Source organism: Meles meles, chromosome 2, assembly GCF_922984935.1.
Source record: "Meles meles chromosome 2, mMelMel3.1 paternal haplotype, whole genome shotgun sequence".
Taxonomy (NCBI): Eukaryota; Metazoa; Chordata; class Mammalia; order Carnivora; family Mustelidae; genus Meles; species Meles meles.
Window position 1 is genome coordinate 176,744,788 of NC_060067.1, and position 16,648 is coordinate 176,761,435.

At 35.5% G+C, this 16,648-nt stretch overlaps 1 protein-coding gene across 1 annotated transcript in view; it reads right to left on the reverse strand.

Moving 5' to 3' along the window:
• Positions 1–16,648, reverse strand: part of KCNU1 (potassium calcium-activated channel subfamily U member 1) — a 158,461-nt gene that overhangs the window by 111,304 nt on the left and 30,509 nt on the right. Inside the window, exons 8-13 of the mRNA XM_045997611.1 lie at positions 16,050–16,220; positions 15,048–15,139; positions 13,320–13,430; positions 5,464–5,569; positions 4,345–4,427; positions 3,165–3,234 (exon numbers count right to left, since the gene is read on the reverse strand). Coding sequence (XP_045853567.1) covers positions 3,165–3,234; positions 4,345–4,427; positions 5,464–5,569; positions 13,320–13,430; positions 15,048–15,139; positions 16,050–16,220 — 633 coding nt within the window. The remainder of the gene's footprint in view (positions 1–3,164; positions 3,235–4,344; positions 4,428–5,463; positions 5,570–13,319; positions 13,431–15,047; positions 15,140–16,049; positions 16,221–16,648) is intronic.

The window sequence follows — 16,648 nt, forward strand, 5'->3', positions numbered from 1 at the left end:
CAAAATTGGGTCAAATGATGTAGACCTCTGATACTGTCCTTAGGGTACAATCTGTGTTTGTTTGTTTTTGTCCTTGTTTTTACTGAAATATAATTGACATGTTACACTGTATTAGCTTCAGGTGTACAAGCAAATGATTCAATGTTAGTACATGTTATGAAACGACTACCACAATAAGTCTAGTTACCATCCACCACCCCAATGTTTACAATTACTTATTACTTGTGAAGAGAACTTTCAATCTACTCTCTTCTCAACTTTCAAATGTACTATAAAGTATTATCATGTTGTACATTATATTCCCATGACTTATTTATTTCATAAACAGAAGTTTGTTCTTTTTGGTCCCTTTCACCCATTTCACCCCCCTACCACCCACTACCTTTGGCAAATACCAATCTGTTCTACCTGTTTGGTTTTTTTTTTTTTTAATTTTTAAGGTACCATGTATGAGGGAAATCATATGATATTTGTTTTTCTCTGACTTATTACACTTAGTATAATTCCTTCAAGTCCCATCCATACTGTAGCAAATGCAGAATTTCCTTCTTTTTTTATGGCTGAACAAAATTCCAATATACTATATATTTCATTTACAAATATATGTATATATATGTATATGCATATACATATATATCCCTTTTTCTTTAAATGTAAATGGAGAATTTAATCCATCTATATTTAAGCTAATTATTGATAGGTATGTACCTATTGTCATTTGTTAATTTTTTTCTGGCTATTTTGTAAATCCTCTGTTCCTTTCTTCTTCTCTTGCTCTTTTCGTGAGTTTGTGATTTTCTGCAGATCTTAGCATCCTTTCTCTTCATTTGTTGTGTATCTACTACTATATAGGTTTTTCCTTTGTGGTTACTGTGAGGCTTATATAAGTCATTTTATAACAATATATAGTTAAGTTTGACCACATTCTAAAAGTACATTTTAACCTCCCTCCCACATTTTATTTTTGATATCACGAGTTATAGCTTTTGGCCTTGCATAGCCCTTACTAAGAATCACAGCTATAGCTACTCTCACTCCTTTCATCTTTTAACTTTCAGACTTCATGAATGATTAATCTACCTTTACAACATGAGATTATTTTGAATTTTACCATGCATTTGCCTTTGTCATTGAGATGTATACTTCTGTATCTTTTCCTGTTAGTAATCGATGCCCTTTCCTTTCAATTTTAAGAAATTTCTCTAATGTTTCTTGTAAAGTAGTCCTAGTTATGATGAACTCCTCTAGATTTTGTTTGTATGGAAAACTCTCTTCTTTAATTCTGCATGACAACACTGCCAGCTAGAATATTCAGGGTTGACAGTCTTTTTTATTTCTTTCAGTACTTTGAATAGATTGGATCACTTCCTTCTGGTCTGTGAAGTTTTCACTTAAAAATCTGCTGGTAGTCTTATAGTGGTTCACTTTTTTTTTTAAGATTTTATTTATTTGACAGAGAGAGAGAGCATAAGGAGGGGGTGTGGCAGCCAGAGGCAGAGGGAGAAGCAGGCTCCCCGCAGATAGTCCAAGACTCTCATTCCAGGACCCCAGGATTATGACCTGAGCCGAAGGCAGATGCTTAACCAACTAAGCCACCCAGGCACCCCATTGTGGTTCCCTTGTACATTACAAGTTGTTTTTCTCTTGCTGACTTTAAGATTCTCTCCTTGCCTTTAACTTTTGATACTTTAGTTATGATTCTTGGTGTGGGTCTCTTTATTTCATCTTATTTGGAATTCTCTCTGCTTCCTGGATGTAGAGGTCTGTTTTCTTCCCCAGATTAGGGTAGTATTCAGTCACAATTTCTTCACATACATTTTCTGCCCCTGTTCTGTTTTCTCCTTCTAGGACTCCTATAATGCAATTGATATATTCCCTTAAGCTGTCTCTATTCATTTTACTTTTTTTCTTTTTGCTACTCTGATTAGGTGTGTTCCACTACCCTGTCTTCAAATTTGCTGATTCTTCTGCTGCATCTAGTCTGCTGTTGAACCCCTCTACTGTATTTTTTGGTTCAGTTATTAAATTCCTCAGCTCTATGACTTCTATTTTGTACTTTCTTATATATTCCATCTCTTTGTTGAAGTTATCACTTTCTTCATCCGTTCTTCACCCTAACTCAGTGAGCATTTTTATGACAGTTTTGAACTCTCTTTTAGGTAAGTCATTCATCTCTGTTTCATTGAGATCTTTTTCTGAGGTCTTATCTTATTCATTAATTTGGAAATATTCCTCTCTTTCTTCATTTTCCCTAAAATTCTGCATCAGGTAAAACAGCCATCTCACCAGTTTTGAAGAAATGGCCTTGCATAGTTGAACCTTATTGTTCAATTCTGACAAAGCTTCTGGTTGTCTCTCAAACTTTTGTGATTGTCTAATCCTCCTAATTCTTTTTTAGGGGATGCCAGTAATTGAGGGTATGCCCAGAGCTGTCAATGTCCCAAAGGAAAGGATATCAGCACCTACATTCAGGTGGATTGGAAGTTCGACTCTCAGGTAGCAGCTATTAAAGTATGAAACTATGCTTCTTTACAAATTTATATTTCTAAGTGATTAACAATCTTTTTTAAAAAGATATTATTTATTTATTTGAGTGAGAGAGAGAACATTAATGGGGATTGTGAAGGGGCAAGGGAGAGAATTCTCAAGCAGACTGCCTTCTGTGCATGAACCCTGATGTGGGGCTCAATCCGAAGACCCTGAGATCATGACCTGAGCTGAAACCAAGAGTTGGATGCTCAACCCACTGAGCCTCCCAGGTGCCCTTTAGTAATTTATAATCTTTTTTTTTTTAATTTTATTTATTTATTTGACAGATAGAGATCACAAGTAGGGAGAGAGGCAGGCAAAGAGAGAGAGAGAGAGAGAGAGAGGAGGAAGCACGCTCCCCGCCAAGCAGAGAGCCCGACGCGGGACTCGATCCCAGGACCCCGAGATCATGACCCGAGCTGAAGGCAGCAGCTTAAACCACTGAGCCACCCAGGTGCCCCAGTAATTTATAATCTTAATGAAACTCCAAATTTCACCTGTAATTGGCAGAAAACTTTTTGAATGTAGACCTATAGGTCTATTAATTATAGAAATTAATAAGTTCTATTACTTAGATGAAATAAGTCATTTAACTCCATAGTCTAAAAGAGGAGGATAATAGAATGTTATCATACCTTGTTATGGGATTGAAGTATCTGTATGATAATTCTGGTATTAGGGCAATAGTTCTTGATAGAGAGAACCCTACAAAAAGAACAAATACACTCATCAGTGATGTGCCGTATCCAATGGCTTTGCAATATAATTAAATTCAGAATGAAATTGATGTGTGGACAAGCATAATAAAACATAAGATTCACTGTTACGTAGTTTTCTAAAAATGTTCTGTTTAAAAGTATACACGGTAAACAATGCTATTGTTTTAGTGATTTAGTAAATGAAATCTATGAAAAGGTCAAGTCTTGGTATTAGGAGACTGTGGTCTTCTATTCTTGAGGAGGAAATAGTTTCATGTATTTTAGCCTTCAAACTCAAACACATTAATTACAGGAAAAACAGATATTGTATTTTTGTCTACAACATGAAGTAGCTCATAGACTACCTTATTCAACTTTCTCATTATACATAGTAAGAAACAAAGGTCTATCTCATATGTACTGTATTATGCATAGCATATGTTCTCAACTGTTTCTTGTTATTTGTACAATCACCTTCAGCTATGTGTGTTTATTATGCTCTGGGGACCAGGAGTTCTTCTGGGTTAGGCATAATGCCATTACCTTCACAATGAAGCTATTACTACAAGTCAAGTTCCTGCTCATAGATAGTTCATAGTTGAAGGTGATCAACACCAGTTCTAGTCATCTGGAAGATAAACTGGCCAATAATCACAAGCACATTATACCAAATGATACATAATTATTTCAGCAGAACTACTGGCATAAAACCCCAGTAAGTAAAGTCTACTAACAGGGCTCACCAATCACAAATGGCATCTTTATTTTTGGTGGGTTAAATATGTTATTTATAATGAATGGTGTTATCTGAACAGTTATCAGTTATTTGTATGCTTGCTTTTTTAATTTAGAGAGTTAGTATCTGTATGAAAGTTTAGGAAATATGAGAAGAAGCATAGAAATACTCAAAATACTCTATGTTTTACTTCCTTATTCCTACAACTTCACAGTCAAAAAAAAAAAAAAAAAATTGCAGAAGAAACCTGGAATACGATGAACCTCGTGCTGTGACAGATGATGCCATCTCCTCTTCAGTCCACTACACTAGGCTTTATTTTAAAAGAGGTAGAAATAAAATCAGCACTGAAGCATATAAAGCAAAGTGCCAGCTTCTTACCTCATAATGTTTGAAGTGTCTTCAGCTTGCAAATCACTGCACAGAGGGTTGGCTATAATCAGGCATGCTTCCGCAGATTCCACCTATTCGTCAAGATTAAACCAAGGCCATCTTGTTAATTACATGGGAAATGCTCTACTGCTCCCCCTGTGGGTTTTCTTATGGTCTTATCATAAAGTTTCCCATAAGAAAGACACTCTTGAGAAGGAGTTGTGATAAGGACGTCTGGATAGAAGCTGGAGGTGCTGCAGCAGACAGATCTGTGCTTCGGGTCTCTAACAAAGATGTAAGAGAAAGTGCAGACTTATAGTTCTCCCATTGTCCAAAACCAAGATTTTAAACAACTTCCTGTATATTTATGTGACTTTCAGGAGAGCAAAGAATGGGGGAACTGGAAGAATGCTTGGCCTAAAGTAAGCATTCCATACTTGTGGATTCTGAACCTTAAGGGTTTAGAAAATTATTGATGTGGCTCTTGTAATATCAACTTGTGGGAAAGAGAAAGCTTATTCTGAGACTGTCATTTTCTATTTCAGTTCTTTATGTTAACTCTATGGATCTTTGATTCTAAAAACTGCAGCCCTTGGTATGATTCTGTGAAACCTAAAACATGGGGGAAGCTGGCTTTGATCTTAATTGAGAGCTGTCTAGATGTCTGGACTTAGCTCATTATTTTTCTTCCCAGCCTTAATGGGATTTCTGCTATTTTCCTTCATGTTTCTCCTATGAGAAGGCGTATCAGTGTGTTTAGAAAAAGCTGGGAAATCTGTCATCTGGTAACAATCTTACTTGGATGGTAAAATTAAAAACACTTTTGCTATCCATAACTTTTTTGGATTTCTTAGACTGATAAAATAAAACTGCATTAGATAAATAGAGAATTTAGTAAAATAAATAAATGTAAGTATAGGTAAACAATGAGTTCTGCTTGGTATTCATCAAGGAGGATTTAGAGATCAATTATTACATTTCTTTTATGATCAGTTTTTAAAATTGAGGAAGTCTTATTTTCCTCCAATTAAAGCATCTAGAGTAATATTTTTGAAAGAGCAATGCATCTTATCATCTTAATTGTTGCAGCTTAGGGAAACTAGAAGAAGAAAGAGAACTAGTTCTTACCGCAACCCGCCTCAGATCATCCCACTTTAGTGCAGATCCAGAAACAAAAGTTGTATAGGCCATGTTGCACTTAAATATAGTTTCTAATTCCAAGGAAGGAGGGACCCTGGGCAAAGAATGTGGTACCAAAGATGTAAAAAGATGCCTGAATTTGGTGTAGAGATTGTTGTATTTATTTAGTGTCTTTAATAGAACTCAATCTCCTCTAGGATCCTCCCATCCTTATCCACACTAGCCTTATTCTAGGCATGGGCCTAAAGCTCAGACCCATCAATCACCAAGATATGATAAAGTGCAAATCAGGTTGATGTCCAAAAATTTTAAAAAAGGAATTACTAATAAGGATGATAAAATAAAAACATTTCAATTATTTGAAAAGACATGGTATTTTAAAACAATGATGAATTTCATGAAATAGCTTCTAAATATATAAAGAAAAAGTTAACAAAACTAGAGAGATAAATTGATGAATTATCACAGTAATAAGAGATTTCAACACATTGCTCTCAATTGATTGACTGAACAGAAAAAAAAATTGTCAAATTTGATGTTTCTAAGTCCTTTTCTCCCCTTTTATTTAGGTAAAATTAAAATTGAGAGATATATAAAATGTATCATGTGATAATTTGATATGTGTATATATTATGAAAAGCTTCTTCCCATTAACTTAATTTATACATCGATCACTTCACATGATTATCTTTTTTTTCAGGAGAGCCTCAGAAGTTATTCATCTTAAAACTAGAAGTTTGTACCCTTTTACCAACCCTTGTCTATGTACCCCTCCCCTGCATCCCAGCTTTAGGCAACCACCTTTCTACTTTCTGCTTTTATGAGTTTGACTTTTTTTTTAAATTCCAGATATAAGTGATAGCACACAGTATTTATGTTTCTTTGTCTGGTTTATTTCACTTATCATAATGCCCTCCAGGTTCATCCATGTTGTCATAAATAACAGTAATTCCTTTTTAAAGGCTAAATAATATTCCATTCTATATGTATGCATATACACATGTATTCATATGTATATGTGCGTATATATGTACATACACGTCTGTGCTGTGTGTGTCTATTTTTTTAATATATTCATCCATCAATTGACACTTAAGTTAGGTTGTTTCTGTACCTTAGTATAGTGAATATTCTTAGTGAATACTCTTCTAATTTTTTTTTGAGAGCACACGAATATTTATCAAACTGATAAATTACTTGACCAATAGGGAAAGCCTCAACACACTACAAAAAATAGTTGTCATATATATTATGATCTCTGATCACAATACACTTTAAGTTAGAAGTTAATAACAAAAAAAAATCTCAATTTCTTAAAAAAAATAGACTGCTAAAAGTGACATGGGCTAAGAAGCAATTATAATGGAAGTTATAAAATTCTTACAAATAAATCATGTTGCAGACACTAAACAGCTGAGCCTTTGGATACAACAAATGCAATGCTTTAGAAGTTGTTTATAGCTTTGGACATTAATTTTGGAATAAACCCACAGAAATAAGAAGGAAAGAGACAATAAAAATAGGAGTGCAAAAAATGAAATAGAAAATAAATTTTGAAATAAAGAAGACCAATAAAACCAAAAGCTGGGTCTTTGAAAAAAACAAACAATAAGAAACTAATACAATAGGCAAAGATGTAGTAAAATCAATGGGGAAAGAAAAAAGACAAAAATACGGGAAATTGAATTCATTACATCGAATGAAGAAGATAAAATACTTGCAGGGTAAGTAGAGATAAAAATAAGAATGAAAGAATATAACAGATAACCAAGTGTCACAGCTTTTGAGATTCAACAAAACATATTACTAAAAATATATCTTATCAGAACTCACTCTAGAGGAAACATAAAGTCCATATAGTCCTATGACTATTAAAGAAATTGAAGCCATAATTTAAAATCTCTCAAAACAAAACACACACAGACACCAAACAAAAATTTAAATCCACCAGTTCTAAATGGTCTTACGGAATCTTCTACTACACTTTCAAGCAACAAATTATCTCACTTTTTTATACAATGTCTTTCAAAGACATTAAAAAGAGGTAATAGTCTCTAGCTAATACTACAAAGCCAAACTAACCCTAACTCCAAAACTACTAATGTAATTTACCACATTAAAAAATTAAAAGTAAAAATACAGAGTCATCTCAGATGCAGGAATTTTTTTTTTTAATCTTTAAAGATTATATTTATTTATTTGACAGAGAGATCACAAGTAGGCAGAGAGACAGGCAGAGAGAGAGGGGGAAGCAGGCTCCCTGCTGAGCAGAGAACCAGATGCAGGGCTCAATCCCAGGACCCTGAGATCATGACCAGAGGTGAAAGCAGAAGCTTAATCCACTGAGCCACTCAGGCACCCAGATGCAGGAATATTTTTTTTTTTAAATAAAAAGGATGTCCTTAATGACAAAATGTTAGAAGAGTTTTCTTTGAAATGAGAAAGAAAAGATATAATTGCCACTTTTTTTGTTATTACATTTGATGTCTTATCAAGTACAGTAAGAAAATAAAGAGTACACAGATTAGAAAGGAGGAAATAACTGTCTTTATTTGAAACTATTATTTACATAGAATCCCCTAACACACTATAAAAAAAAATATTTAAGTAATGGAGAAATTTAGCAATATGGATAGACAGAAGGTTAATATACAAAAGTCAATACTGTGTTTTATACCAAAAGCAAACAACTAGAAAAATTAACTAACAAGACAGTATTTCTAATAATACTAGAAAATATCAACTACTTAGAAATATAAATACACAAAATAAATGTCACAATATTACGCTTTTATGCTATATATTCTCTAAGCCTAGTTATCTGGCTCTTCTGGAAGTTTTAAGAGCTGTCTAATATCTATTTATACACTTCTTTCTGCTTAATTTAACCATAAGTAGTTTTTGTTATATGACACTAAGTATCCTGATACACAGGAATATAAATTAGTATTTTAGTTTTATGACAATTTTTATCATAACATCTTGGATTTTCTTTTTTAATAACAAGAAATCAAAGAAAGAAAAGCAACAGTTTGTTGCTTTTTTAAAAAAGTTTTTACCTATATTCACTTAAAATTTTTCAAGATCTTCCTGGCTAGAAATAACAAATTGTTATTTCTTGAAATTTTTGATTTGATTTGGCTCAGCTGGATGATTTTTCTCCTCCATGTAGTTTTGCTGGAGTCACTCCTATGCCTGCACTTAGCTGAGAGTGTTAGTGGGTTAGAACATCCAAGGTAACATCACCTATATATCTATAGCCTCAACTGGGCTAGCTGGAGGAGCTGGCACCTGGATGGACCTCCTCTCCATCAGAGCAGGTGAACTTCTTCCATAGTGCTTCAGTACTCCCAGAGACTGGAAGCAGAAGCTGTCAGGCCTCTTAAGGGCTGAGCCCATAACTGGCCCAATCACTCATGTGGATTTTATTGGTTAAAATGAATCAAAAGGTTGTCTAATTTCAACAGAAGGGAGAACAGACTACTTTTGTTGGAAGAGTAGACTATGTGTCAACAATTGGGAGGAATCCTGGTAGCCATCTTCTAAAAACAATCTACCACAAGGATTCACATCCTTCCCCTATACAAAATATTCTCACTTTCTCTACCCAAAATTTCGTCTCTTTAAAGCCTCAGCTTAAAGTCTTGGATCTTGTCATCTACATCAAGTCTAGATGTGGATAGGGCTCCTCTGGTACACCTCTTTCTCATCTGATGACCCGTGACCTGGATAGACAAGTCGTCTCCAGCTCAACACCCAGAACACCATGACCAGGCAGGAAAACTGCAGCAGACATTCCCAAACGAAAGACACTGGGATGGTAATGGACGGCACACAGAAATCACTGGTCCACTGAAACTCTGAAATCTACCTGAGCACATATTATCATGCTCCCTGACTCAGAGGCAGAACATGTTTTTGATTAGGGCCCAGTTCTTCTCTCAGGAGCCAATCCATTGTTTTTCTCAGTTCTTATCTCTGCCCTCTGACCCTATGAGTCATCTTCTGTTTTCCAAATAAATGGCCATGTTTGTTCCTGAGTAGCTTTCTCAGCCTAATTCCTACCAAGAGGCATTTGCTTCCATTGTGAAGTTTCTCTGTCCCTTTTACTCCAAGCTGACAGTAAAAATTTTCTTTAAAGCACTGATGAGTTTCTATAAATGTTATTCAGTTCATGCCCCCAAACTCATATCCTTAGGATTCATTTGGAGACAGATCTCTACTTTGAGAAAGTCAGAATTCTGGGAAAAATGTCCTTTAGCTTCTTAGAAGCCCTTTGCCTGCCTAAGAGGACCATCTACAAGTCACTACCTTACATTTTTCTGAGGTCTTAACAAAGGATCTTACAGCTGAGCTGCATCCTTGATTAGTTCCTACTGTTTGACTTGAGGTCATATTTTATAGCACCCTGGATTTGACCCCAGAGGTAAATGACCCCAGAGGTCATTTACCACTGGCAATTTGGGGCCAGCTGGAGAGACTATTTGGAGTCTTCTATATTTTGTGTAAGTTCTGCTTGAAGACTAAAGAGTTACTTTTTTTTTTTTTTTTTAAGATTTTATTTATACATTTGACAGACAGAGATCACAAGTAGGCAGAGAGGCAGGCAGAGAGAGAGAGAGGAGGAAGCAGGCTCCCCGCTCGATCCCAGGACTCTGAGATCATGACCTGAGCGAAAGGCAGAGGCTTTAACCCACTGAGCCACCCAGGCGCCCCTAAAGAGTTACTTTTTACCTCCATTTTCTTACCATATCTCATTATACATGATTATACTTAGAGCAAATAGCACCTAACATTCTTTCAGGAAATTTTCTTAGCCATCTTCACAGTCTTACTTAGTGTATTTCCTATCTATCATGTTATTTGGGGTGACATTGTTACCAAAATTGTGCTGTTCTTTCTGTACCCAATGGCAGTTTTTCTCACTGTTTTTCCAGCCTCTAATAACAGTCTCCAGGCAACCCATCTAGCCTCTGCCTACCACCCATTCCAAGGAGAAAGCCACATTTTGGCTTTTGTTGTGATAGCAGCCCACTTCCAGGACCACATTTTATATCAATCATCTCTCCACAAAATAAACCATTCTAGAACTTACTGATCTAAAACAACAATAGTATAATATTTCTCAAGATTTTGTGGGTTGGTTGGTCTCAGCAAGGTAATTCTTCTGTTCCATACTGTGATGACTGTGGCCATTCACTAGGGTACATTCATCACGGAGCTTGACTGAGAGCTGGAATGTCCAAAATAATTTTACCTGCACGACTGTTGTCTCTTATGTGACTAGAGCAGCTGAGGGTTGGCTGGGCCTTCTCCCCACCAAAGCAAGCTACTCTGACTCTTTACATGATGATACAGGTTTTCAAGACAGTGAAATTTGAAACTACCAATCCTATTAAAGTTTAGGCCTGAAACCAGCAAAGTGTCACCTCTGTCGCGTGTGGCATTCAATTTATCAAATCAAGTCATAAGGTAGGCCAGACTCAAAGCGAAGTGGAAGAGACTGCGCCTCTTATCTAGAGGAGCACTATGAATATACAGTAGGGGAAGGAAATGCTTATAGTTGTGTTAGAAAAAAATCTTCCAAAATTGCAGATCATGATCATTGTTTTAAAGGAAATATAATGGAGTGGTGAGAAAGAAAGATTAGAAGACATTAATTCAGATGGCTTGAATTGGGGGTGGGGGGACTCTCTAAGTGCTGAAGCATAAGAATAAACTGATCATATAACAGTAGAAGAAGAGTTTCTGAGAAAAAAGCATAAATAAAGTGGCCTTCCTAGAAACTAAGGAGAGACAAAATATTAATTTTGAATAGGGTTGTGACGGTGGAGATGAAGAGGTAGAAACAGAATTAGTATTTATTAAGGAGACAAAATTGATGATTTTGATGAAAGTGTACACAGGGTTTGAGGGAAAGGAGTGGCAAACACAGTGTTTCATTTTCTGTTTTAAGGAACTGCACCGATAACATCCCATTTACTGAGAAAGAAAAATGCTGTTTTCTTTCCTTCCTTTATATATATGTATAATACATATTTCCTTCCTATATATGTATACACACACACACGCATATATATATATATATATATATATATAAATTTTTTTTTTTTTTTGCCTTGTTAGCTGGAGAGAGGGACATAAGATCCTGAGTTTACTTTTGAAAATGTTTAATCTGAGGGCCTTTGATACACTGGGATGGAAATATCCAGTAAGCAATTATCTTGTGAATACAGAGCCACAGAGAATGTCTGGCAGAGGGTATAAGTTCTGATGACAATAGAGTCATCAGAAATTATAGGTAATTGGTAAAATTCTAGATGAATTTTATATCATTTTAAAAATTTCATTCATTCTCTTGACAAGTACCTGTAATAACCTACATTAGTCCATGGAAATGCAGCAAGCAAATACATCTAATGATATTCTTTTTGTCTCAAGTGGATTATAATTATTAGTCCCTTATCACAATTTTAGCACTTTTTTATTATTTTTTTAATATAAGGATTCAAGTAATATGACAATTACTGAGAAGACAGGAAGGCAATGATAGTGAAACAGAACTGTTGGCTGTCCATCAATAGCACCATGTTGGAGTTTATAATGCTTACTGGTTATCTCATATATGAGAGCCCGAAGTGATAGTGGACGGTGGACTCTGCATGCCTTAATCTAAAAAGTACAAAGTATTAACTATAAGATGTGTGAAGCTGAAGTGATCCCGTATACAATGCTGTGTAAGAGCAAAATGTCATTTTGAATATGTCTGACATATTTAGCAAAGTGTGGATGACTGATGAGATTTTTGGACAAAATGGAGAAGCTAGTTCAGTACACTTTACACAAAATCAATTCCAGAGAGCTTAAATATAAAATAGCTCAGTAAGAAAACATAAAAATGCCAGAAGAATATTTGCTTGATTCTAAAACAGAGAGACCAAAAAATGCCAGAAAAGCTAGATGCCAAAATGAAAGTCGATGGATTATAGTGCATGTAAATCCAACGCTCTGTATGAAAATAAAAGCACATGTGCACACACACGCACACAAAGGCAAAGAGAAAAATATTTACAACACATGACACAGAAAGGCTAATATCAAAATACATTAAGACTGCTTAGAACTCAGTGAAGCAACAGATGATCTTCCTCATAGGGAAGGAGATAGAAATGAAAAGACAAGTTACTTCATCAAAAAAGGAAAAGAAAATGGTCAAAACATACAAAACCTATTCAGTCTCATTAGGAAACAAAATTGTAGGAAGGGAAAGCAAAAAGGAAACCATCGAAACATAAAAATCGTTTAATCTCACTATGAATCAAATTGTAAAATAAAACGAGAAAACCTTTTTGCCTACTTAAAAATCTTTTTGTATTAAGTATGCATTTTTCAATGTTTCACAAAAGAGTTGACCTGCACTCTACTTGTGGAAATGTAAGCTGCATAAAATAAAAACATCACCAAAAACAGTCCTCTCTGCATCGGTTTGAACTGACACTTTCAATTCTGAGAACTAGCAGAATAATAATTGTAAAGTGCAGCAGACTTGTGTACAGAATGATGGTCATATGTAATAATAATAATAAATATGGAATACTTTCCTAAACGACAGGAAATCTTTCAAACAATGTTAGGACATACACAGAAAAATGCCAGGCAAGATATATTTTAAAATATTCTCTGAGATTAACTCTGATTTTTAAGATTGCCTTTTCTTTTCTTTTTCCTCATTATTCTTTCTTAATTTTTCTTTGAATACTGCAAGGGTCATTTTTTTCCCATTAAAAATGCACATATATTTCAAGGATTAATTTAGAGTTCATGAACCATACGGATACACTTACTCTCCCAGAAAAACAATCTCGATGTTGATTTCTCCTGCCCTACGGCGGAGAAAATTCCTCAGGAAGGCAGTCACACTGTCAACTGTAATGTTTCCACAGACCACGATGAACCTAGGGAGCAAGACTATGTGAGATGGATTATCTGAGGAACAGAAATATCTTTGCTGTCAAGATTTAGAGATGGACAATTTGCTTAAACTTAGTTTTAAGTCAATCTGGTATTTGAATTACCCAGATTTTAAAAACAGAAACACCGAAGATTGCATCTCCAATAAGGAGAAGAAACCTCAGATTGCTGTATTCCCAACTCATCCCACATTGGGTATGAATCCAAACATTTGAATTACACATAGCTTTCCAGGAACACAATAATAACTATCATAATCACTATGTTTTTCATAGTTATTATAACTTATAATGTACTGTACATGTGTTATTTCACTTGATTTTTTTTCCACTTGTTTCCTGATTAGCTGATTTAGTCTTTTTTCAAAGGAACAACAGAGGCTCGGCATGGTTCACTGATTTTCTCATAGTCAAACAGTATGGTAGAGGTGGCAGTTCATTCTAGATTATTGTGGTTTCTCTTCCACATCAAAAATTAGCTAGTTCCTACAAAAAAGTGAGTCCAATGGAGAGACATCTAGGACAGGTGCAAAAATCTATGCATGTAACTTTTACAATGAGAAATAGCTATTCTTTTCCTTGGGTTTCATGCATTTAAAGAAGCTATTTTTCCCTCTATTACTCGTTTAAGGAAACCAAAAGTGTACCTTTGGCCTAACTTAACCTTAAATTTTCCAGACTTTTTGGGCTATTTTGGCGTGTGTTTCGCATCCCTTTCCTGCAATAAATTGGATTAGACTTTGGCTTATCTAGTTCATTTCACTGTTTTCAATATTTGTTTTTGACTCATTTCATCATCATCATCATCATCATCATCATTACTAGTTTTTACTTTCCCCTTCAGACTCCTAGATCAATCTTGGTTTTCGTCCAATTGTGGTGAGACCACTCCAAGAGAGTTTCTCTTCACTGCACCTATTTCCTCTACAGCAGATGGAGACTAAATAAAAAAAGAACCCCTTCGAATTAAAGATCTCCAATCCATTCTCTCCTTCTTAGATGTGAAAACCATAATGGAAACTGAAGTAACACATCACAGAGAAATAGGTTAGAAAAACAACTCCAGCTCTGTTTCCCTTCTGGAACAGGTGGCTGTGACATGGACAAAACAGTTGATCTACGAAGTGTTGTAGAAACTGTGGAAATTGTTCTTCCCCCTAGCAAAGCTCTGCCTGTGAACAAGCCCCCATATGGTAGAGAGAAATACAGGCCAAGACAATAGAACTGAAGTCATTATTTTAAATGTGAACTGCGGCTTTAATTTGAGCCATTATGTGAGGTTAGCCATAAGTTGACCATATGATCGAAATGAATAGGACAATTAGTAATAGATGTAAGAGAAGAGTTAGTGATAGGGGAATGTAGAAATGTTGCTATAATCAATACTTGACAGGAAATGACAACATTATCTGTCATTTTAGTTGATTTACTATGGGCTAAGCATCTATACGCAGTGGTATTTAATTTTAGCACAAACCTCTTGGCTAAATGAAGGACCTTGCCAAGATAATCACCTAGGCCAGGCAATAGATGTTTACAAAGGGATATGTGACTAATAGGATTTCTCAAACTGTAGAAGTTATACTTGAAAGCTATACTTACTTCTTCCCTTTGACTACTTCATAGGCATTGGTGTATTTCCTCTTGTTAGCAAAAAGTTCCACCATTTCAGGGACATAATTCGCAAATAGGACCTAAAATAACCAGCAAATAAAATCTTAGGTGTCTTTATTTCTAAGGGTAGTCCAAACTTCAGAGATTATAAAGGAGAGAGAAGGTACCTAAAACTTTCTCTTATTTAGGAGGGGTATGGCTATGAACTGTTTTTAAAAGGCAGACGATTTTTCTTCCTTACTTCAACCTACGGATTTGCTTAAATAGAATAAAATGCTTTGTAGCATTCGAAATGATGAAAGCAAGGACAAGCAATAAGGCAAACTTCCTGCCTACCTAGTCACATCTACCTGCCTTTCTGATTCTTTGAGTTGGTACTTCTTGAGGCCTTAGAAAAAAAATAAAGCATGTGGGACAGAAAGGGATTCAGGAAAAATGAATGAAATGAGGGATGTAGCAATATGGACAGAGGAGTATCAGCAAGGTGGAGTAGAGAATTCTGTTAATGGTTTTTAAGGGATTGAAATTAAAGTCACTGAAAGAAAAGGAGGTTTCCTTTGTCTAAGACACACACCTGAACCAAGTACAGATATTCACATATCTGAAATAGAATGTTAGTTCAGAGAGAGCTTACTCATTTGGTCTGGAAAGAACAGAATTTTCTTCAAATCAAATCTCAAATGCCCTTCTTCCTCTTTGGAAGAAAGACTTTAGTCTGATGGCCAAAGATTAAGGTTGCTCAATTTAGTGTTTTGGGTAATAGGGAAAGTCTGCTCTCCTTCGTCTGCCATCCTCATCTTTGTCCATCAAGCAATTATGTCATGCACTCCCATGGGGTGCAGTTTGGAAAATATGGGCTCTAAATATCTTTCCATTTCATCTGACACCTGCTCTGAATAATGCAACATTCACTCTCAAACCTTTATTGTTTTATTTCTCACCATTAACTACATGGTTTTGGTTAGTAAAGATATTAAAAATATTCTTCACCAAACTCCCCAGAGTGAAAAACATGATGAAGGTCCGTCCTAGGGATGTCTTGGCTACCACATCTCCAAAGCCAACAGTTGACGTTGTTGCCATGACCAGGTAAATAGACTCAAAATATGATATATTCTGTGAATTTCTACCTCTGAGCCAGGGATCACCAGAATTTTCCACCTGTGCAAAGAGAGGAGATTCAGGAAAGTTCTCTGAATGGAATCCAAGGGAAAGTTTATAAAGAATAGGCAAAACAGTTAATTCAATCCAAATGAAGTATTAGGTGATTCCCAGGTTGCACTGAAGGGTTCTCAAAGTGTGGATCGTGATTGTGAAGTCTTGTGTTACTTCACTGTGATAACTGCTGAACCCTGAGGTGACATGTAGCTTGAGCCCATATTTGGAGTGCTCCACCAGAGGACTGGCAGCCCACATCTTTCTCTTCCCTTGGTCAAATCATTGAATCTGAGAGTCATGAGACTCCAAAGCTCTCAGATTGACAATTATTATTTATTCTCATTTTCCACGAGCTCAGGATTATCATTAAAAAAGAAGCACTTATAAAAAGGAAGAAGCTCTTACATGAGCAATTCATTTCAATGAGCTTA